The 23905-nt window shown below is 37.6% G+C and overlaps 1 protein-coding gene across 1 annotated transcript in view; it reads left to right on the top strand.

Moving 5' to 3' along the window:
- Positions 1 to 23905, top strand: part of LOC126236307 (lysophospholipid acyltransferase 7) — a 146801-nt gene that overhangs the window by 90857 nt on the left and 32039 nt on the right. The window contains exon 5 of the mRNA XM_049945517.1: positions 18237 to 18442. Coding sequence (XP_049801474.1) covers positions 18237 to 18442 — 206 coding nt within the window. The remainder of the gene's footprint in view (positions 1 to 18236; positions 18443 to 23905) is intronic.

Raw genomic sequence — 23905 nt, 5'->3', positions numbered from 1 at the left:
CTTTCCGCTCCCGGGATTGGAATGACTCCTTACCCTCTCGCTTAAAACCCACATCCTTTCATCTTTCCCTCTCCTTCCCTCTTTCCTGATGAAGCAACAGGGGGTTGCAAAAGCTCGAAATTTTGTGTGTGTGTTTGTGTGTTTTTTATTGTGCCTATCTACCAGCGCTTTCCCGTTTGGTAAGTCATGGAATCTCTGTTTTTAATATATTTTTCCCATGTGGAATGTTTCTTTCTATTAAGAAACATTCCACATGGGAAAAATATATATATAAAAACAAAGATGATGTGACTTACAGAACGAAAGCGCTGGCAGGTCGATAGACACACAAACAAACACAAACACACACACAAAATTCAGGCTTTCGCAACAAACTGTTGCCTCGCCAGGAAAGAGGGAAGGAGAGGGAATGACAAAAGGATGTGGGTTTTAGGGGAGAGGGTAAGGAGTCATTCCAATCCCGGGAGCGGAAAGACTTACCTTAGGGGGAAAAAAGGACGGGTATACACTCGCACACACACACATATGCATCCACACATATACAGACACAAGCAGACATCTCACAAGGAGACATATTTAAAGACAAAGAGTTTGGGCAAAGATGTCAGTCGAGGCAGAAGTGAAGAGGCAAAGATGATGTTGAATGACAGGTGAGGTATGAGTGGCGGCAACTTGAAATTAGCGGAGATTGAGGCCTGGTGGGTAACGGGAAGAGAGGATATATTGAAGAGCAAGTTCGATGAGACTTACCAAACAAAAGCGCTGGCAGGTCGATAGACACACAAACAAACACAAGCATACACACAAAACTCAAACTTTCACAACCAACGGTTGCTTCATCAGGAAAGAGGGAAAGACGAAAGGATGTGGGTTTTAAGGGAGAGGGTAAGGAGTCATTCCAATCCCAGGAGCGGAAAGACTTACCTTAGGGGGAAAAAAGGACAGGTATACACTCGCACACACACGCATATCCATCCGCACATACACAGACACAAGCAGACATTGTCTGCTTGTGTTTGTGTCTGTGTATGTGCAGATGGATATGCATGTGTGCGTCTGAGACTGGTTTGATGCAGCTCTCCATGCTACTCTATCCTGTGCATGCTTCTTCATCTCCCAGTACCTTTTGCAACCTACATCCTTCTGAATCTGCTTAGTGTATTCATCTCTTGGCCTCTCTCTACGATTTTTACCCTCCACGCTGCCCTCCAATGCTAAATTTGTGATCCCTTGATGCCTCAAAACATGTCCTAACAACCGATCCCTTCTTCTAGTCAAGTTGTGCCACAAACTTCTCTTCTCCACAATCCTATTCAATACCTCCTCATTAGTTATGTGATCTACCCATCTAATCTTCAGCATTCTTCTGTAGCACCACATTTCGAAAGCTTCTTTCTCTTCTTGTCCAAACTAGTTATCGTCCATGTTTCACTTCCATACATGGCTACACTCCATACAAATACTTTCAGAAATGATTTCCTGACACTTAAATCTATACTCGATGATAACAAATTTCTCTTCTTCAGAAACGATTTCCTTGCCATTGCCAGTCTACATTTTATATCCTCTCTACTTCGACCATCATCAGTTATTTTACTCCCTAAATAGCAAAACTCCTTTAAAACTTTAAGTGTCTCATTTCCTAATCTAATTCCCTCAGCATCACCCGATTTAATTTGACTACATTCCATTATCCTCGTTTTGCTTTTGTTGATGATCATCTTATATCCTCCTTTCAAGACACTGTCCATTCTGTTCAACTGCTCTTCCAAGTCCTTTGCTGTCTCTGACAGAATTACAATGTCATCGGCGAACCTCAAAGTTTTTACTTCTTCTCTATGAATTTTAATACCTACTCCGAATTTTTCTTTTGTTTCCTTTACTGCTTGCTCAATATACAGATTGAATAACATCGGGGAGACGCTGCAACCCTCTCTCACTCCTTTCCCAACCACTGCTTCCCTTTCATGCCCCTCGACTCTTATAACTGCCATCTGCTTTCTGTACAAATTGTAAATAGCCTTTCGCTCCCTGTATTTTACCCCTGCCACCTTCAGAATTTGAAAAAGAGTATTCCAGTTAACATTATCAAAAGCTTTCTCTAAGTCTACAAATGCTAGAAATGTAGATTTGCCTTTTCTTAATCTTTCTTCTAAGATAAGTCGTAAGGTTAGTATTGCCTCACGTGTTCCAACATTTCTACGGAATCCAAACTGATCTTCCCCGAGGTCGGCTTCTAACAGTTTTTCCATTTGTCTGTAAAGAATTCGCGTTAGTATTTTGTAGCCGTGACTTATTAAACTGATAGTTCGGTAATTTTCACATGTGTCAACACCTGCTTTCTTTGGGATTGGAATCATTATATTCTTCTTGAAGTCTGAGGGTATTTTGCCTGTCTCATACATCTTGCTCACCAGATGGTAGAGTTTTGTCATGACTGGCTCTCCCAAGGCCATCAGTAGTTTTAATGGAATGTTGTCTACTCCCGGGGCCTTGTTTCGACTCAGGTCTTTCAGTGCTCTGTCAAACTCTTCACACAGTATCTTATCTCCCATTTTGTCTTCATCTACATCCTCTTCCATTTCCATAATATTGTCCTCAAGTACATCGCCCTTGTATAAACCCTCTATATACTCCTTCCACCTTTCTGCCTTCCCTTCTTTGCTTGGAACTGGGTTGCCATCTGAGCTCTTGATATTCATACAAGTGGTTCTCTTCTCTCCAAAGGTCTCTTCAATTTTCCTGTAGGCAGTATCTATCTTACCCCTAGTGAGACAAGCCTCTACATCCTTACATTTGTCCTCTAGCCATCCCTGCTTAGCCATTTTGCACTTCCTGTCAATCTCATTTTTGAGACGTTTGTATTCCTTTTTGCCTGCTTCATTTACTGCATTTTTATATTTTCTCCTTTCATCAATTAAATTCAATATTTCTTCTGTTACCCAAGGATTGCTATTAGCCCTCGTCTTTTTACCTTCTTGATCGTCTGCTGCCTTCACTACTTCATCCCTCAGAGCTACCCATTCTTCTTCTACTGTATTTCTTTCCCCCATTCCTGTCAATTGTTCCCTTATGCTCTCCCTGAAACTCTCTACAACCTCTGGTTCTTTCAGTTTATCCAGGTCCCATTTCCTTAAATTACCACCTTTTTGTAGTTTCTTCAGTTTCAATCTGCAGTTCATAACCAACAGATTGTTGTCAGAATCCACATCTGCCCCTGGAAATGTCTTACAATTTAAAACCTGGTTCCTAAATCTCTGTCTTACCATTATATAATCTATCTGATACCTTTTAGTATCTCCAGGATTCTTCCAGGTATACAACCTTCTTTTATGATTCTTGAACCAAGTGTTAGCTATGATTAAGTTATGCTCTGTGCAAAATTCTACAAGGTGGCTTCCTCTTTCATTTCTTCCCCCCAATCCATATTCACCTACTATGTTTCCTTCTCTCCCTTTTCCTACTGACGAATTCCAGTCACCCATGACTATTAAATTTTCGTCTCCCTTCACTACCTGAATAATTTCTTTTATCTCGTCATACATTTCATCAATTTCTTCATCATCTGCAGAGCTAGTTGGCATATAAACTTGTACTACTGTAGTAGGCATGGGCTTTGTGTCTATCTTGGCCACAATAATGCATTCACTATGCTGTTTGTAGTAGCTAACCCGCACTCCTATTTTTTTATTCATTATTAACCCTCCAGCAGGCGCGTCAACTTTCATGACGCCACTAGTCGCGATGTATCTCGTGGATACATGCGACGATTTTTGTGGTTTTTTGTTTGTTTACAGGTTTCTTTTCTTTTGTTTTTGTTTTAAATTGCAGTTGCCTTTATTGTTACAGATTTTACAAATACAGAAGTGAACATCAGGCTCATTACACTTTCAAATTAACAGAAATATTTGATATTTTGTAATGGAGAAGTACATGAAATTTTTTTAAAACTTGATTTTATTATAGGTACAAATAAGTTATTGAACTAATCAAAGCATGTCTCTTTTTACTGATTGCCCTCAAAGACATTGTTCACAAATTATTTTTGCGTGCTTGTGCAAACAAAGATGTGTACCGCGTTTTTCACATGTATACTTGCTGAGACAAGCCTTTTTTGTCTCCCTGTAGCATGACTGGCACCTTTTTCTTTTCTTGTTTTCTGATTCCAAGGATTGTTCATCATTTTCTTGCTCTTTTCCTTTAGGTTTGTACTTTACTAGCATTGACTTTATATCATCAGGTAGAGGCATAATAAGAGCTCTTCTTTTGAGATGATCTTGCAGTAGAGTCAGAGCCAAAGTTTTGAGGTACTCGTGCTGATTTGAGTATTTATTCTTGTTGCCCAAGAAAATTACTCTTGAGTTGATGCCTGCAATGTTCAACAGGTGGAAAAAAATCACCATAGGCCATCTTCTTGTTGACCTAGCTACATTGTAGGTTGCACAGAGTTTGTCAACTACATCAACTCCAAATTTGGTGTCATTATAGTATAGAATAATTGCTGGTTTTTGCTCTAAACCTTCCGAAACCTCACTTGATGGTACATGCATACTCGAAAGGAGGACTACAGTTTTCCCTTTTTTCGGGACATACGACACAATGGTTTCATTCTTGCTGTAGCCAAATACGCTATCATATTGCTGTCTACTTTTTGGTGCTACGAAATTCGATGGCAGTTCCTTCTTGTTTTTTCTAATTGTGCCTACAAAAGACAGTCTCCTTTTATGCAGTTCTCTTACCAACTCCAAACTAGTGAACCAGTTATCTGCTGTAATGTTTCTACCCGTCCCATATATTGGTTCGGCAAGTCTCGGAACTACTACTTCGGCGTAGTTGTTATTCTGAAAGGGTTCTTCTGGTTCTAATCCACAATATATTTCCATGTTGTAAGTATAATAAAGCTTGGCATCACATAGGCAGAAAATTTTGATGCCATATTTAGATGGTTTGGATGGTATGAACTGGCGAAATCCACACCGGCCTCGAAATGCTGGTAGCTGCTCACCAACTGTGATGTTCTGACCGAGGGAGTAATGTGTCTCGCAGTTATTCAAACACATGGTGAACATTTCCCTCATGGCTGCTAATTTGTCTGTCTTGCATCGTTCTTGTCTTGTGGCTCCATCATCAAACCAAACACAACTTATTAGGAACACGAAACGTTTTTCGGACATGGTCATTCTAAAAATATTCAGACCAAGGTCATCTGCTGTCCAGAAGTCGTGAACATTCTGTCGCCCACCACGGAACACACCAGCAAGGTATAACAAGCCAAGAAAGGCTTTTATTTCGATTGCGTCTGTGTCCTTGCAGTCACTCTCACGAGCAAAGTTTCCTTTTAGATCAGCTAAACGCCTGTTAGTGTTGACCACAATTAGGTCTAGGATATCATTACTGATGAATAGGCTCCAGCAGTCAATTTCAGTTACCATTTTCTTTGCGTCTACCACCCCAGGCAGTTTGGTTAGTATATTATGAGGCCGTGTCTGTGTTGCTTTCCAAGGCGCTTTCCTGCATTTAGTTCCATCCTTACCTAAAATAAAAAATAAGTACATTACACCATTATTAGATATTGTTATTATTACATCTGAAAGCATTTTTATTGTCTTTTCTACTCACCAAAATAGTAATGTTCATCAGTTTCCTGCACTTCATTATTTTCCTCTTCATCAAATTCATGATCTGTGTCTGAGTCTACAGATCATGTTTCAAGTATATCTTCGGTTTCTGAATTAGTTTCTGCAAGATCATCTTCATCTTCAATGGATACCTCGTCGTCGAGAAGAAGGCGATGTACTTCTTCCAAATCCTTAGGATTTTCTAGATCATATCGTTTACTCATTTTGAAAGAGAGTACACGTAGCTACAACGAAATGTTGCTTCATTTAGAAGACAACAACGCAACTGCCGACATGCGTACGCTGCAAACAATGCAACAGCTGCAGTCATTAGCAGCGACAAAGCGTTACCCGAGTAGGCGCGCTGTATCTGAGAGATACAGGCAGTACACGTTCCCATGTCAGTATCGGGATAAGACTGAAATTCCTGTCAAGCAATAAGAAAGGTATGACACAAGATGTCGTGGGCCAGCAAACCATTACCACTGTTCATTGCGGTAATATTAGAGAAAAAGTAGGTCGTGTATCTCACAGATACATGCGCAACTGTCGGAGGGTTAAACCTACTCCTGCATTACCCCTATTTGATTTTGTATTTATAACCCTGTAATCACCTGACCAAAAGTCTTGTTCCTCCTGCCACCGAACTTCACTAATTCCCACTATATCTAACTTTAACCTATCCATTTCCCTTTTTAAATTTTCTAACCTACCTGCCCGATTAAGGGATCTGACATTCCACGCTCCGATCCGTAGAATGCCAGTTTTCTTTCTCCTGATAACGACATCCTCTTGAGTAGTCCCCGCCCGGAGATCCGAATGGGGGACTATTTTACCTCCGGAATATTTTACCCAAGAGGACGCCATCATGATTTAATCATACAGTAAAGCTGCATGTCCTCGGGAAAAATTACGGCTGTAGTTTCCCCTTGCTTTCGGCCGTTCGCAGTACCAGCACAGCAAGGCCGTTTTGGTTAATGTTACAAGGCCAGTTCAGTCAATCATCCAGACTGTTGCCCCTGCAACTACTGAAATGGCTGCTGCCCCTCTTCAGGAACCACATGTTTGTCTGGCCTCTCAACAGATAGCCCTCCGTTGTGGTTGCACCTACGGTACGGCCATCTGTATCGCTGAGGCATGCAAGCCTCCCCACCAACGGCAAGGTCCATGGTTCATGGGGGGCATATATATATATATATATATATATATATATATATATATATATATATAAGATGATGTGACTTACCAAACGAAAGTGCTGGCAGGTTGATACACACACAAACAAACACAAATATACACACAAAATTCAAGCTTTCACAACCAATGGTTGCTTCATCAGGAAAGAGGGAAGGAGAGGGAAAGACGAAAGGATGTGGGTTTTAAGGGAGAGGGTAAGGAGTCATTCCAATCCCGGGATCGGAAAGACTTACCTTAGGGGAAAAAAAGGACAGGTATACACTAGCGCGCGCGCGCGCGCACACACACACACACACACACACACACACACACAGACATTTGCAATGATCAGAAAATGATCGTTAAATACTGTACATATATCTGATTTATCAGTAACAGAAATATTTTTACTGTGAACTGACTTTATATCGCCGACCTTGTTGCTGCTGACCAAACACTTCCTTCAAAACTGATCATATGGTTTTAATTTTATCATGTGAATTAGCTATTCTGTTTGCAAACCACATACTCATTGCACTCCTAATAACATTTAATTCTCTATTGCTGTTGGATTAACTTTCCTACATAGTTTGTAATTAAATGTGACATTTGTTTGAGTACTAAAGTCTTTCAGTGTTAAAATTCGTGCATCATGGTCTGAAAGGCCATTCACCCTTTTACTAACAGAATACCCATCTAGTAATGAAGAATGAATAAAAATATTCTCTATGGCTGTGCTACTGTTCCTCTGCACCCTAGTTAGAAAAGACACAATCGGCATCAGATCATATGAAATTTATGAGATCTACCAACATCCTTTTTCTTGCACCATCATATACAAAATTAATATTGAAGTCACCACATATAACTAATTTCTGATACTTGCTATAAAGTGAATCAAGAACCCTCTCTAGCTTGAACGGAAATGCTCTGAAGTCAGAGTTAGAGGACCTATAATCAACAAAAATTAGAAGTTTAGTTTCACTAAATTCAACTGCCCCTGCACAACATTCAAATATCTGTTCAGTGCAGTGCCGTGATACGTCTATGGACTCTAATGGAATACTGTTTTTTACGCACATAGCCACTCCCCCCCTCCACAAGGAACTCCTTGAAAAACAGCCAGCTAATCTGTATCCTGGTAAAGGAAGCCTCTGAATTGTCAAATTATTTAAGTGGTGCTTTGATATACCAATAATTTCAGAGTCAACATCTATAAGCAGTTCATTAAATTTATCTCTAATGCTTCTTATATTTTGATGAAATGTGCTAATTCCTTCTCTACTTGGAAACATTACATCATCAGAAGGTGAACCCTTAGTTAGAGGGACTTCCTTTAAGCAGATATACCTACCAGCTGACTTCAATCTAAAAAAAAAAAATGGTGCAGCTCTAACACCAACTACTACAGGATTTTTTCCATGAATGATCCCACCACCACCACCACCCACTAAACTTTCACGTATAAGCTTTGCCAGCCTCCCCTTCCCATACCTATTGAGGTGCATGCCATGCCTAATGAATCCTGATCTACTGATGGACCCAGCTGGCACCACTGAGATGTGATCCATGTCCTCTGCCATCAGTGCCCTCCCCAGCCCCATGTTAACACCCCTAACAGCCACATTAAGGTGAGATCGATCATGACACTGAAACAGTTGCATGAAATGCAAATAAGTGCCACCAGTTTGAGTAGCTATCTTTACCATGTCACCACCTAAATCATATTGGTTTTTGTTACTATTCAAAGATCAACAGCAGATTTTGATATATGAAGAAGGGCAATACAGATATCAGAATACAGAAGGATAGACATGATCTATTACATGAAAGATTGCTCACAAAGATTCAAGAACCGATATTAAGTGAAGACTCTAGAAATATATTACATCTTCCTATGTAACACTCTTATGGGGACTGTGAAGACAAGATTAGACTAATTACAGGGTTTACAGACATATGTAAGCAGTCATTTTTCCCACACTCCACACACAAAAGGAACAAGAAGAAAACCCTGATATGTAGCATATTGGGAAGTACCCTCTACCATTTATTCTGGCTTTCAGTATATGGATGTTGAAGTAGAAGGCCAGATTGTGATTTCCTTCTTCTGAAACTGTGTCACTGAGGAAGATTTTCTGTGACCTCCTTTTCAACTATCAGATTAATGCTAAAACAACAGAGCAAAGATAACTGAACATGATTGGATGATTTTCAACTATCAGATTAATGCTAAAATGATGGAATAAAGATAACTGAACATGATAGGATACCAGTAACATTCTTTATAGCTAAAGTGAAAGAAGTTGCTGTATTTTTAGCAGTATTTTATGAATCACTGAAGCACAAAGTGTTCCAAGTGATTGGAAAGAGACACATGTCATTTCCACAGGACCATTGAACAGATAATGCAACAATATGCCTATAGATATATTTATCATGCCAATATGTTGTTGAATTATGGAGCATGCTTTATGTTCACATGCTATGATCTTTCTGGAGTTGAAAAATCTCCTCTGTAGGAATCAATGTATAGTCAGCAAATAGTGATCTTGTGAAAGAGTTCCATGCTGTTAATTAATCAGAACCAGGAGGCAGTAGAAAGTGGAACCCAGGTTTTCACAATGGTTTTCCTTGACTTTCAGAAGGGGTTTTATACACGCCACACGGTCACCTAGCGTACATAATACAAGCATATGGAATATCAGACCAGCTTCATGAGTTGGTTGAAGACTTTCTAGGAGATAGAACACAGCATGATATCCTTAGTGGGAAGAAGCCACCAGATATGAAAGTAATTTTGGATGCACTATGATGGACTGTTATAGGATCATAAGATTTTGTTCTTAGATGATGCTCCTCTATATAGGGAAGCTGCAAGACCACGAAATTGTAGCAAATGAAGAAATTTGTACAGGAGATTACATCTATATACAAGACTGTTAGCCAACCCTCAACACCAAATGTGACATACCTTGCTTACATAGTTAGAAAAAACAATTCTAGCTTTGTGAGATCAGCCATTTTTTTGTGCTTGCAGTGGCTCAAAACTTCCACTATTCAATGAATTGTTCCCTTTACTGCTAAATCATTTATGCAAGTCACTTATTCGTTCTCTAGGATGAATGATGTTGCAAGAATTACATAAACATAAGTAAATAAATATTCAAATATGAATATAACAGAGGGAAACATTCCACGTGGAAAAATATATCTAAAAAGAAAGATGATGAGACTTACCAAACAAAAGCGCTGGCAGGTCGATAGACACACAAACAAACACAAATATACACACAAAATTCAAGCTTTCACAACAAACTGTTGCCTCATCAGGAAAGAGGGGAAGGAGAGGGAAAGACGAAAGGATGTGGGTTTTAAGGGAGAGGATAAGGAGTCATTCCAATCCCGGGAGCGGAAAGACTTACCTTAGGGGGAAAAAAGGACAGGTATACACTCGCACACACACACATATCCATCCACACATACAGACACAAGCAGACATATTTAAAGACCTAATATGTCTGCTTGTGTCTGTATGTGTGGATGGATATGTGTGTGTGTGCGAGTGTATACCTGTCCTTTTTTCCCCCTAAGGTAAGTCTTTCCGCTCCCGGGATTGGAATGACTCCTTATCCTCTCCCTTAAAACCCACATCCTTTCGTCTTTCCCTCTCCTTCCCCTCTTTCCTGATGAGGCAACAGTTTGTTGCGAGAGCTTGAATTTTGTGTGTATATTTGTGTTTGTTTGTGTGTCTATCGACCTGCCAGCGCTTTTGTTTGGTAAGTCTCATCATCTTTCTTTTTAGATATAAATAAATATTCATTAATACATATATTTCGATTCGTTTTTGGCATTTATTGCTAATATTACAGATATCATTTCTGCTTAACTCTATGGACGAGGTCAGCAAGTTATTGTTGATTTTCAAATCAGTACTCTTTTAATCTTTTTTTAAATCTTGTATTCACAGCTTTTAATGTTTATTATCACAATGCAATAAGGGGGGCATCTTAGTGGTTTCTAGCCTTAATTAAGTTTTATCATTTCCCCATAACAGTTTTTTATCTTTACCTCTTAGAACATAATGTGCACATACTGTTTGGTATTCTTCCTCATCCATAGAGCAGATAACTAGACACCAAAAATTATATTACGTAATAGATAATATAGTAGTATATATGGTGAAAAGAAGATAAACTGTTTTATTATTATTAGTTTTAATATTGTTTGTTTCAATGTGTTATAATTATTGGTCCAAATTTAACTGGAATGAGATTGATGAGAGGATAAATAAACTAATCCTCTAGCAGTGACCAGTAAAGAACAAATCCAGAAGCTCAATAAACTTAAACTAAAAAAAGAAAAAAAATTCAGCATCAAAATAATATCGAACTGTATTTAAATCAGTGGAAGAATAAGCACAAATTATAAAAACAGAACTAGACTGAAACATTATAAAATGAACCAATCACCAATAATTATTCAGTAAACAAGGGGATAAAGAAAATAGTTATAAATAAGTACTTGAATATAAAGACAGACCAAAAGAATTAAAGAAACAATTACCTTGAGAATGAATTATAGAAACCAAAACAGAAAGGTCTAAAGCACATTCACAAAAAAGGCATATCAAACTCAGTGAGAAAAATGATAATTAATATATATTCTAATCTCAGTCAAACTATTAATAAATGTTTTAAACAAATTATGTAAATACCAGAAAAATAGACCATAAAAATAAAATATAAACATTTAGTTCAATAATTTAAAGAAACACCTATCCTGTAAACTGGATAAAACACTAACTACTGCTTTTAAAATGTTAAGGGTAGTAAAATAGTAAAATACTCGTACTCTCAGTCCACAAAACCAATATTTTGAAATGGTTAAAATAATTACTGTAGCACTATCAAATGTAATAAATATTATATCAATAATAATTTTTATTATTGTTTTAACTTTCCTTATTGGATTAACAACAGTAATAATAATAGAAAGATATTGGTTATTATATATATTTTATTTTGAACATTTCTTAATGGTACAGCAGTTTTATTTATTTGTATTACAAGAATTGCATCAAATGAAATATTCCAGCCTAAATTAGTTATTGCAGTCTGTACTTTACTTTTGTTTGTATGGAGTTCTGTATATCGTGTGTATCCGTAGCACTGATATATTGTTCATTACAATAACACTCTTGGTTGCATCCATTTCTCATCTTTAAAAATAAGAGCTTACTATTTCAAAACAACTTTGTTGCTTTAAGCCACTTGTCAGACCACTATAATTCAGGTAGGTGGCGTACAGCATTCTGCTTATAACATTCTGCTTCACTTCTTTTCTCTGTACTCTTTTATTTTTAATAATTTATTTTGAATCCATGCTTGATTATCTTTTTCTTTGTTTTCTAAGAATTTCTAAATTATTCCACTTTACACGGTAACCAAACTCCAATTTACAACTTTGGAGTTAGAATAAAAAAAATTCTCTGAGGAAACGTGACACATAACAATAACCACTGCAGGCTGGTGGCATCAAAAAGAGTATTCCAGTATGCATTTTTGGAGATCCCTATCTACCCAATGCCTCACTTTCATTAATTTGGGTGTGCTGAATGTTAACACCAGGTTATTACATGATCTTACAAAAACATCTGACATGTCAAATAAATAGACATCAAATGCCACAGGACAATGAAAATCTGAGCAACTATTTCTAAATTGCTGATAAAAATCTGTCACTTAAGTGTTCCAACACTTCAGCCAAAGCTGAGTATTTAACTTAATTAATCTATCCCAAACAGATTGATTGCAGATATCGGCTGATGAATGAGGTCTGTCAACTGATAAGGTATTATTTTGTTGAATGTTTTTTTTTCCAAATAAATGATCACTACACTCTTCCAATGTTATAAATTGGGAAAGTGAACCTATATTGTGTTTTGAAATATTAAAAGTGATGTTAATGTCTGAAGTTTGTTTAACTCCATTATTCAAGTCGACAAAATATGTGGGTGATGGATCTATAACTAATCAGGTTGTTTGGATAGGTCAGAATGTAACTTCTCTATTAATTTAAGATTATATATTGTAATTCTGAGAAAGTTCTATTTATCTCCAACTTATCTTTGTGAGAATCTGTAATATGCACTTCTTTTTTATTTTTATTTATTTATTTTTTTTAGCTACTTATCTATTCTCCTTATTAAATCAATACCAGTGATATCTAGTTTTTCTTGAAGTTCAGTGATTGTCTGTTCCTTTGTCTCCATAAGAACCTTTTAGAATGTAACGCTTTTAGTGTCCAGTTTAGTACTTAGCTCATCACCTTGAGACTATAATTGCATTACTAAATTAGTACTGTTGCTATCTATTTTATATTTATTTTACCAGTATGTGCATCTAATTTAATATCAACTTTAGAGGTTGACTGTTCCATAAAGGTTTTAAACAGTTCTTCTAAACGCTGCTTCATACTCCTAGTCAACATAGGCATACAGTTGAGATAATGTTCAGTTTGAAACCAATCATCTCCTATTAACATTGTCACAGTAGGTAGGTAACCTGTTAAAAGAAAATCTTTTGAACAGAAACACACTTTAGCTACCTCAACCAAAAAAGAAAAATAAATTTAATTTAGCTTCAACAAAGCTCATCAGAGTTGCTTACATATCTCATAGCATCGCGATGTTGATGATGAGCCAAATCGCTGTAGTTTGAGAACCAGGACTGCTATTTGGTGATGAGCAGCTACCGCAGATACCGCCACTCTGTTGCATAGTTTTATATCTGATAAAAACAGTCATAGCCATCTGTAGCCTCAGTTGCTGAACTTCTCACTTGTAGACATCATACAGCCTTCATAGTCATAATTATTGTTGATTAATTTAGTTATTATTCATCAACAAATTACTTCTTCAGTTACTTTACTTCCGTTGGATGCAGTTACTTACCTGGATTGTTGTAATCTTGTGCTGTTGACTAGTTTGCTAATGACAAAAGCAATAACCCCCTATAAATATTTCATTAAAATATCAAAAAATGGGGACTCCAACTTGAATATCAGCAATGTAAGGAAAAGATAGATTGCTGCTTACGGTAAAGATGACACAGTAAATTGCAGCCAGGCACCGACCGAGGTGGAGCAGTGGTTAGCACCCTGGACTCGCATTCGGGAGGACGACGGTTCAATCCCAAGTCCGGCCATCCTGATTTAGGTTTTCCGTGATTTCCCTACATCACTTCAGGCAAATGCCGGGATGGTTCCTTTGAAAGGGCACGGCCGATTTCCTTCCCCATCCTTCCCTAATCCGAGCTTGTGCTCCGTCTCTAATGACCTCGTTGTCGACGGGACGTTAAACACTAATTTCCTCCTCCTCCTCCTGCAGCCAGGCACAACTAGAAGACACTTGCTCATTAGCTTTCAGCTACAGCCTTTGTCAGAAAAGGAAACACACACACGCACACACACACACACACACACACACACACATTCATTCACAGAAGCAAGCACAACTCATACTCACATGACCACCATATCTGACAGTTCGGACCAGAATGCAACTGTCATGTAGAACTGAAACAGCAATCTGGAGGGGGTGAGAAGGGGGAAGAGGTAATAGTGTTTCCATAGGTTGAGGCCAGGATAATTTTGGGAGTGGGGAAGGTGTTCTAAGGATAACTCCCATCTGCACAGTTCAGAAAGGCTTGTGTGGAGGGAAGGATCCAGTTGGCTCGGATAGTGAAGCAGCCCTTGAAATCAAGCATATTATGTACTGGCAGAAGTAAAACTGTGAGGTTGGGTTGTGAGTTGTGCTTGGGTAGCTCAGTTGGTAGAGCATGTGCCCACAAAAGGCAAAGGTCCTGAGTTTGAGTCTCAGTCTGGCACACAGTTTCATATTATGTTCAGCTACATGTTGTGCCACAGGGTGGTCTACCTTGCTCTTGGCCATATTTTTTGGTGGCCATTCATCCTGGTAGACAGCTGATTCCTAGTCAAACCAATATAAAATGCCGTGCCATGATTGCAGCAGGCCCAGTATATGATATGGCTGCTTTCACAGGTGGTCCGGCCTCTGATTGGTAGGATAAGCCTGTGACAGGACTGGAATAGGAAGTGCTGGGTGGGTGGATTGGGCAGGTCTTGCACCTGCGTCTTTGACAGGAATATGATCCTTGTGGTAAGGTGTTGAAGCTGGGAGAGGCATAGAGGTGGACTAGAATGTTATGAAGGTTGGGTGGGCGATGGAATGCCATTTTAATAGGGGTGGGAATGTTCTTGGGTAGAATGTACCTCATTTCTGGGGATGATGATAGGTAATGAAAGCCCTGGTGAAGGATGTGGTTCAGTTGTTCCAGTCCTGTGTTACCCAATAGCACCCCGGAGCCTCTTTTAGTTGTGCCTGGTTGCAACTTAACATATCATCTTTATGGTAAGTAGCAATCTATCTTTTGCTTACTTTATTGTTTCATTAAAATATCAATTTCTTCTTATATTTTATTTTATATGAAACTTCTTTCTTAACTCTTATCAAATTCCAGCACAGACTATTCTGGATTCTGTCACCAGGGCACCAGAATGCAGTCTTCCCCTTTAAATATTAATATGTTCAGATTCAAATTTGGTATCTTCTCTTCACTGGTTTCCAAGGGAAAAGTATCATTGTATTCATGGTACACTTGTTGCTTCTGCTACAGGCAGTCCCTGTACTGTGCTGGTGTAGTATTAGCATAGGAAAGGCATTGTTAGCTTGAATGATGTGGAAGACACATACATGAAATAGAAAATGATCAAAAAATAACCTGTTGTAGTTAACACGATGATGTTGGTGTTATTTCCAAGGGTCAGCTGTGCTGCTCTGAAAAAGTATCTTCAGGAGGTATCATCTTCCAGTACTAATGAATTGGCAGTTGTTTCTCTTTTATAAAGAAACAATTAAGAACAGTACACTTTACCAGTCAAATTACTGCTCTGCTGTAGATATAGTTTTGATGTCGCATGGTTGCAGTAGTGGGATACTCCTCTCTCATGTTCTGGGAAAATCAACTAAACTGAGTCATTTTTTATGTTTTTGGAAGAAAATGTTGTGAAACTTTGTTTCTGACGAGTCTACCTGCACTGCAACTATATAATGAAAGAGTTGTTGTTGTTGTGGTCTTCATTTCAAAGACTGGTTTGAAGTAGCTCTGCGTGCTTCTCTATCCTGTGCAAGCCTCTTCATCTCTGAATTACTAATGCAGTCTACATTGTTCTGAATCTGCTATATTCATCTTTTGGTATCCCTCTACAACTTTTATGCCCCATATTTACTTCCACTACTAAACTGCAGAGCAGTATTAAATTGCAGTTGTCTCAGAATGTGTTCTGTCAACCAATCCCTTTTAGTCTAGTTTTGCCACAAATGTCTTGTCTCTCCAGTTCCATTCAGTACCTCGACTGTTGATAATCCCTAAGTTGCAAAAGCTTCCTTTGTGTCATCGAATAAAAAAAATTTCTTCCCAACCGAAGGTACAGTGCTTTCCATGCTGAGAAATCAATGAGAAAAATATTGTGTTGTATTGCTGTCTTTACTTAACAGGTGTTCCCACATCGTAATTAGCTTCAAATTCCTGCCCAAGCATGTTGTGTTGTTTATTAGCTATTATTGGGACACAGTATGGATCTTAACTTCTCTGAAAAAGTTCCAACAGTTTGGATGGGCTACTGTCCTCCAAGCTGCTCTCTATGATTGCCAGTAAATGGACAGCTAAAGCCATAGCTGAGAGTAATACAAAATTTCAAAGGTGTCAACCCAGTACCCAAGTGGCAAAATTTGGCGAGGTGACAAATGGGTAGAGGTGGCCAGATAAATATAGCATTACGCTCTAAAGGAGTATTAAGCATTGTAATATCTACTTTAGGTAACCTGAACAGTTTCATTTTTACAGCACTGGATTCATTGGGATGATGCAAAGTGGCACAGTGGTTAAGGCTCTCACATTCAAGACAAGTTAGGTTCAGATCCCCACCTGACCTTCCAGATCTAGATTTTCCCTGGTTCATGAAATCAGTTGAGGCAAACAGCATTCTAATACAACATTTACAATGGAACTTGATGTGTTAGTTCAGAATATAATGGATGGTCAACATAATTCTATTCAAATTTAGGTAAAATTTGGGAAACATTTACAGAAATATATGAACTATTGAAGTAAGCTCACAGAGCCGATGCTTTGACTCAAATGTAATGTTACACATTAAAAAATAGTCACGTAGCAATTGAAGATAAACATTGATCAGGAAGACTTTTATTCTCAACTGGTATTACTCACATGATTCTGCCATGTCTGATGGCAGATGTAGAGCTTTGAAGAGTTCTTGTCATTAATTTTTTTGCCACAGGAATGTAGTTAATATGCCTTTCAATTATATCAGACACGGCAGAATCATTCATGCTTACATGATTTTCTTATTCCTAGTATGTGGAAAGGAATTAATACATTTTACACTATATTCATATGAGCAAAGCTACATTGTTATGTGACCTATTGCCATAAGAGGGAAACATTCCACGTGGAAAAAATATATCTAAAAAGAAAGATGATGAGACTTACCAAACAAAAGCGCTGGCAGGTCGATAGACACACAAACAAACACAAATATACACACAAAATTCAAGCTTTCGCAACAAACTGTTGCCTCATCAGGAAAGAGGGAAGGAGAGGGAAAGACGAAAGGATGTGGGTTTTAAGGGAGAGGGTAAGGAGTCATTCCAATCCCGGGAGCGGAAAGACTTACCTTAGGGGGAAAAAAGGACAGGTATACACTCGCACACACACACATATCCATCCACACATACAGACACAAGCAGACATATTTAAAGACCTAATATGTCTGCTTGTGTCTGTATGTGTGGATGGATATGTGTGTGTGTGCGAGTGTATACCTGTCCTTTTTCCCCCTAAGGTAAGTCTTTCCGCTCCCGGGATTGGAATGACTCCTTACCCTCTCCCTTAAAACCCACATCCTTTCGTCTTTCCCTCTCCTTCCCTCTTTCCTGATGAGGCAACAGTTTGTTGCGAAAGCTTAAATTTTGTGTGTATATTTGTGTTTGTTTGTGTGTCTATCGACCTGCCAGCACTTTTGTTTGGTAAGTCTCATCATCTTTCTTTTATATATATATATATATATATATATATATATATATATATATATATATATGTGTGTGTGTGTGTGTGTGTGTGTGTGTGTGTGTGTGTGTGTGTGTGTTAGTCATTGTAACTTAGATATGACTGTAATTTTACATATCAATATTCAATATAAATTTAAAATTTAATTCTTCCTTTGTCATAAACATTATACATTGTGTTGTTCAATATGATTTTCTGTGCCTATTTTCAGTGCAATTTTGGTTTAATTTTTCTATTTTTAATTTAAAGGACATATTTTTCTGTTGTTTAGTACATGGAGTCAGAAGAATTTTACAATGAGAGATCTATTCTCTACCGTATATGGTACCTGACTCCTACGTTTTTCATATTTCGCATGAGACTGTACACTGGCATGGTACTGTCTGAATGTGTCTGTACTATGGCTGGATTTGGGGCCTATCCTGCTTCAGCTGAATCTCGAAGAGGTCATGGACCAACAAAAACATACACAGATGTGTGAGTAAAATACCATATACACATGTTTAATTGTGAGTACATTTGTTATACTTCTTTGCACATAGGTGATGTTATTGGCAACTATCTATCCAGTAAATATTAAGATAATCAATCATTCTCATCATATAGTGCAGCTATTGAGTAGTGGAGAACATACGACACGGCATTATATTGGTTGCACTTGACGCAGATTTGTTGTGTAGTGTATTATTGTGCAATGTAGTTTGATGTTTTATGCCCAAAGCTAAATAAGTTGATAATGAAAAGGATATCTTAGTTTATATCTGAATAGTAGGAACATCACATTAATTTTGGAACTAAAAATCATAATGAACAATGAAACTAACACAAACCATTTGTTGCATATTTTTTAAAGGTAGGTGCAGTAACAGGCAGTTACTGGAAATTTGCAGTTTTATATGAATTTTTAATCAAGCAACAACTCTGCGTGTTTTGTTTGTACAGAGATGTGTAGTGAGTAGCAGAAAAAGATTCCAGTACTAACTGGGAATTGAGCACAGAGCCTTTGGGCTACCAGTCTGATACTTAGCCATGCCATCTTAAGGAATAATAAATTAGGGTTAAAGGTAAATATTACCAAAAATCAAATTTCTGTATAATTTAGAAAAAGATTATAGAGCACACATAAAGAGGACACCAAAGTATTTATAAATTTGCAGAAGCTGGACAAAACAAATGCATGCTGTGATGAAAACACTTTTCCAGTACTTGGTTTATGTTTGTATGACAGTCATATACAGAGCATACAGTAGCACTGGGAACTGCAATTTCAAGAAAAATATGTATCAGAGGCTCAGTACAGATTATCTTCCAGAGAAATATCTTTCAGAGTATGCCTCACCCACACATGGAACCAGCAGAATTAAGAATGAAAAATGAATAAATCGTGGTACATGCTCTTCACAGGTGAATTGCAGTTTTCAGAATCTATCTGGTTGCTCACTTATCTAGAAGGAAAGGAGTAGTTGATACAACCGTCATTATGGAAGATGACCAATTTGGTGGTGGTACCATGGTATGGAGAGTCATCATGTTGCATGGAGGAATACTGTCAGTATAAAGAGCTTTAGAGATGATGTGCTGCAACCCTATATCCACCCTTTTCAGGTATGCAGTTCTTCCAGACTCGGGAAAATGTGACCATCCATATATTATTTTTTACATTAGCAATCTTGTGCCTGGTTTGATGCTGTTCACCATAAATTCATCTCTTGTGGCAACCTCTTCATCTTAGAAGAACACTTGTACTCTACAGCTTCAATTATTTGTTGGATGTATTCCAATCTCTGCCTTCCTCTACAGCTCTTCCCCTACCCTCTACAGCTCCCTGTTATGCCGTGGAAGTTGCTTCATGATGGCTTACCATCCTACCCCTTCTTCTTGTCAGTGTCTTCCATATGTTCCTTTCTTTGCCAATTCTGCACAGAACCTCCTAAATTCCTTATCTTATCAGTCCATATAATTTTCAGCATTCTAGCACCATATCTCAAGCACTTCAGTTCCCTTCTTTTCTAGCTTTAGTCCATGATTCACTACCATACACTGCTGAGCTCTGCAACATCATTCTCAGAAATTTCCTCCTCAGCTTAATGCTGATAATGACAAACAGGAATGCCCTCTTTGCCTTTGGTAATTTTCTTATTATGTTCTCCTTGCTTCATCTATCATGTTTTATTTTGCTTCCAAGGTAGCAGAATTCCTTAACTTCATGTACTTTTTTGTCCCCAATTTTGATGTTTAGTTTATCACTAATTTCATTTCTGCTACTCCTCATACTTTTATCTTTCTTTGATTTACTCGTAATCCATTAGCTGTACTCATTAAACTGTTCAGTTAGACTGTCCATTCCATTCAGCACATCCTGTAGGTTTCCACTTTTACACAGGATAGCAATGTCATCATTTCAACCTGAACTTATCTCTCTCTTGAATCTTTCTTTTATTTCCATCATTGCTTTCTCAATGCTTAGATTGAACAATACAAATGAAACACTACATCCCCATCTCATCTTTTTTAGTCCAAGCAGCTCTCTTTTACTATTCTTAGTGTTTCCTCTTGGTACTTGTACATATTGTATACTAGCAAACCAGCAATGCTTTGCAGTTGCTATTTACATATGGGAATTAGATATACTCTGTACTTTCCTTTCCCTCTCTCTGTATCCATTTCCCCCTCCCCACTCTCTTTGTCAGTCTCCTCTCCTCCTCCTCCTCCACCCCCCACCACCTCTCTCTGTCCATCACCTCCTCCTCCCTGCCCTCCTCTCTCTATCCATCACCACCTCCCTCTCTCTCTCTAACAATCTCCTTTCCCCCCACCCCACCCCCCACTGTTCCTCTCCACCTCCTCACCCTCCCCTCTCTGTCCATTCCCTCCTTCCTCCTCTCTATGTCCATTTCCTCCCCCTCACTCTGTCCATCTATTGCCCCCTCCTTTCTGATCTTGAGCCATCTTTATTGTTATTTCAGTGAATTCTTGATGGGAATGAAATCCACTTAAAGTTATGGTAATGAAATGCGCTTAAAATGAATGGGTAAATCAGTTGGGATTGTTGGTATACAGAGTATAAGAGACCTCTCCTGTTGCTGGATCTGTGAGGATAGTTGTTTTAATGATAGTATTTTACCTGGTTTTAATCTGAAAATAGGTAGGATTACAAAGTTTCAGACAATTCAGATTCCATAGCAGTATTTTGATAGTAAAGAATAATATATTGAAAAATATGTAGCCTATTTCCATCCAACATTTTTAGAGTTCTGTGTAAAAATTTGAAGTAAATTGGTCAAGACCTTTTCAAGATTTTCAGTAACAACCTTAAAGAATGATATGTCTTTATATAGTAATATAGATTTTATTTATATGTTTGTCTACCATAAATATTAAAAAAGTATATAGCCTATGCCTGTCCAAACATTTATTACAATATCATGGAAAAATTTGAAGTAAATCAGTCATGAATTTTTTGATTTTTTTTTGCTACCAACATTTCTCCTTTATATGGTACATGTATATTTATGTACCATATATGTTATAAAAATAAATAACATATATGTTCCTCTGAGCCTTTATTAGAGTAACGTGTAAAAATATGAACTAAATCGCTCAAGAATGTTTCAAAATTTTGGATTACAACTTTAAACACTGACTTGTCTTTACATAGTAGCGGAGATTTCTAATCATTCCCTATAGCTTATTACACCAATTTTTTTTAAACAACCTGCATCATTTTACATTGTGAAATGCTTTTTCTGGATTGTCAAATCCTAGGAACGTGTCTTCATCTTTTGTAAGTCGTGCATCCATCATTAATCGCAACAGTGGAATTGCCTCTCTGGTGCCCTTACCATCCCAAAAGCCAAACTGATCGTCATTTAACAGATCCTCAGTTTTCTTTCCCATTCTTCTGTTTTGGATATAGCACAGTGAGTAAAGTAGTGCTGAACACAAAGTTGCAGGAATAAAGCAAACTATATTTTAACATTCATACTTACATAGAATTAGTGCATAAGAGTATGTTGCCCAGACAAGAACATGGAGTATGCAGAACATTTTCAGAGAGGTCTATTAAGTTCAGTGTAGTCACAGTTACGATTCCTTAAGGGTTCTGATATAGGGAAAGCTGTTTACACTTACAGTGAGAATGTACTCAATTCATTAGATAATAAATTAGAGGCTACTGGCATTTTCTGTGACCTGTCAAAAGCCTTTGACTGTGTGAACCATGGCATTCTCTTAAGTAAATTAGAATATTATGGTGTCGCCGGCAATGCTGTGAAATGGTTTGAGTCTTATATATGTAACTGGAAACAAAGGGTGTCATTGTGAAATACTCGTGCAGTAAGCAGTCAGTCTTCATCTGACTGGGAATTAATTACATGTGGTGTTCCCCAAGGTTCCATCTTGGGTCCATTGCTTTTTCTTGTGTACATTAATGACCTCTCATCTGTTACATTGCCAGATGCTAAGTTTGTTTTGTTTGTAGATGATACAAACATTGCAATAAGTAGCAAGTCAAGTACAGATTTAGAAATAGCTACTAATCAAATTTTAACTGACATTAATAAATGGTTTAAAGCTAATTCACTGTGATTAAACTTTGAGAAGACCCACTATATGCAGTTCAGAACCTGTAAGAGATTTCCTTCCAGCATGTGTATAACTTATGAAGGCGTGCAGATTGAAGAGGTTGACAGTGTTAAATTCCTGGATTGCAACGCGATAATAAATTCAGTTGGGAATGGCATACCACAGAATTGCTTAAGTGCCTAAACTGGTCTGTATTTGCAGTGAGCATGTGATAAGAATCATTTGTGGTGTAAATTCAAAAACATCATGTAGAAACTTGTTCAAGGAACTTCTCATTCTAACCACTACTTCTCAGTATATTTATTCCTTAATAAAATTTGTTGCAAGTAATTTATGTGTATTTCAAACCAATAGCTCAATACTAGGAATAAGAACAATTTACATAAAGATGTTGGTCCAAAAAGGGATCCAATATTTAGGAACACACATTTTCAATAAATTGCCACCAACCATTAAAAACTTGGTTTCAGATAAAGCACTGTTTAAATAGAGTTTGAAAGACTTTTCGTTGGGCAACTCCTTCTACTCTATAGATGAGTATCTTAATAGAGGCTGTTAAGCCAGCTTAAGTGAAAATGTCTGTTAGATTTCAGTTTTGACAGCACTTGGTTAGAACAGTCAAGATTAGGTATTTTGTGTATGATAAATTTATTAATAGTGCATAACAATGTTTCATTCTGACAGCGCATTAATTCTGTAAATATTAGCTGTTCCAGTTTACCACATTGTATTCACCCAGTTCGACAATCTCCTGACAAATGATCAGGTATAATATTCAAAAGTTTTCTGTTTTTACGTTATACTTTCTGACGTGTTCCACACCCACAAGAATCATCTCATTTTTTGGGTATATGGAACGAAAACTGAATCTAATCTAATCTTTATATTTTACCACTAGTGAAAACATTTCTGTGTAGTCTGCCCCTTCTTTTTGTGAATGTCCCTTGACTGCAAGTCTTGGTTTTCATGTTGGTGAAGCTCTCTCAGGATTTTTTTTATGTTTTTATGTATCATGACTTGAACGGCTTTTTTCCTTTCTAGCATTTTAACCCATTCGAAAGTTTCATTTTGAGAAAATGATTCTAAATATCTTTCCACAGCTTGTCTTCATTGTTGAGAATTCAGACCACTTATAGCCTCTTGAATTGTTGTGGGTTCACCATTAACATATTGGGATACATGCATTTCAGAGCAAAGGTATTTTTTGTTTAAGTTCCATGAGAAGAAGTCTTAAAATATTTTCTTCCTGTTTTTCATCTTCTAAACCTTCATAGGACAAATCTATTATATTCCTTACCATCTTCTTATTCTTCTGCCTCCTCTTTTTCAGTTTCTGTTTCTTTTCCTGTGACATAA

The sequence above is a fragment of the Schistocerca nitens genome, chromosome 2, assembly GCF_023898315.1.
Source record: "Schistocerca nitens isolate TAMUIC-IGC-003100 chromosome 2, iqSchNite1.1, whole genome shotgun sequence".
NCBI lineage: Eukaryota > Metazoa > Arthropoda > Insecta > Orthoptera > Acrididae > Schistocerca > Schistocerca nitens.
Note: the sequence above shows the minus strand (reverse complement) of the source record. Positions and strands in the feature narration are given on the sequence as shown.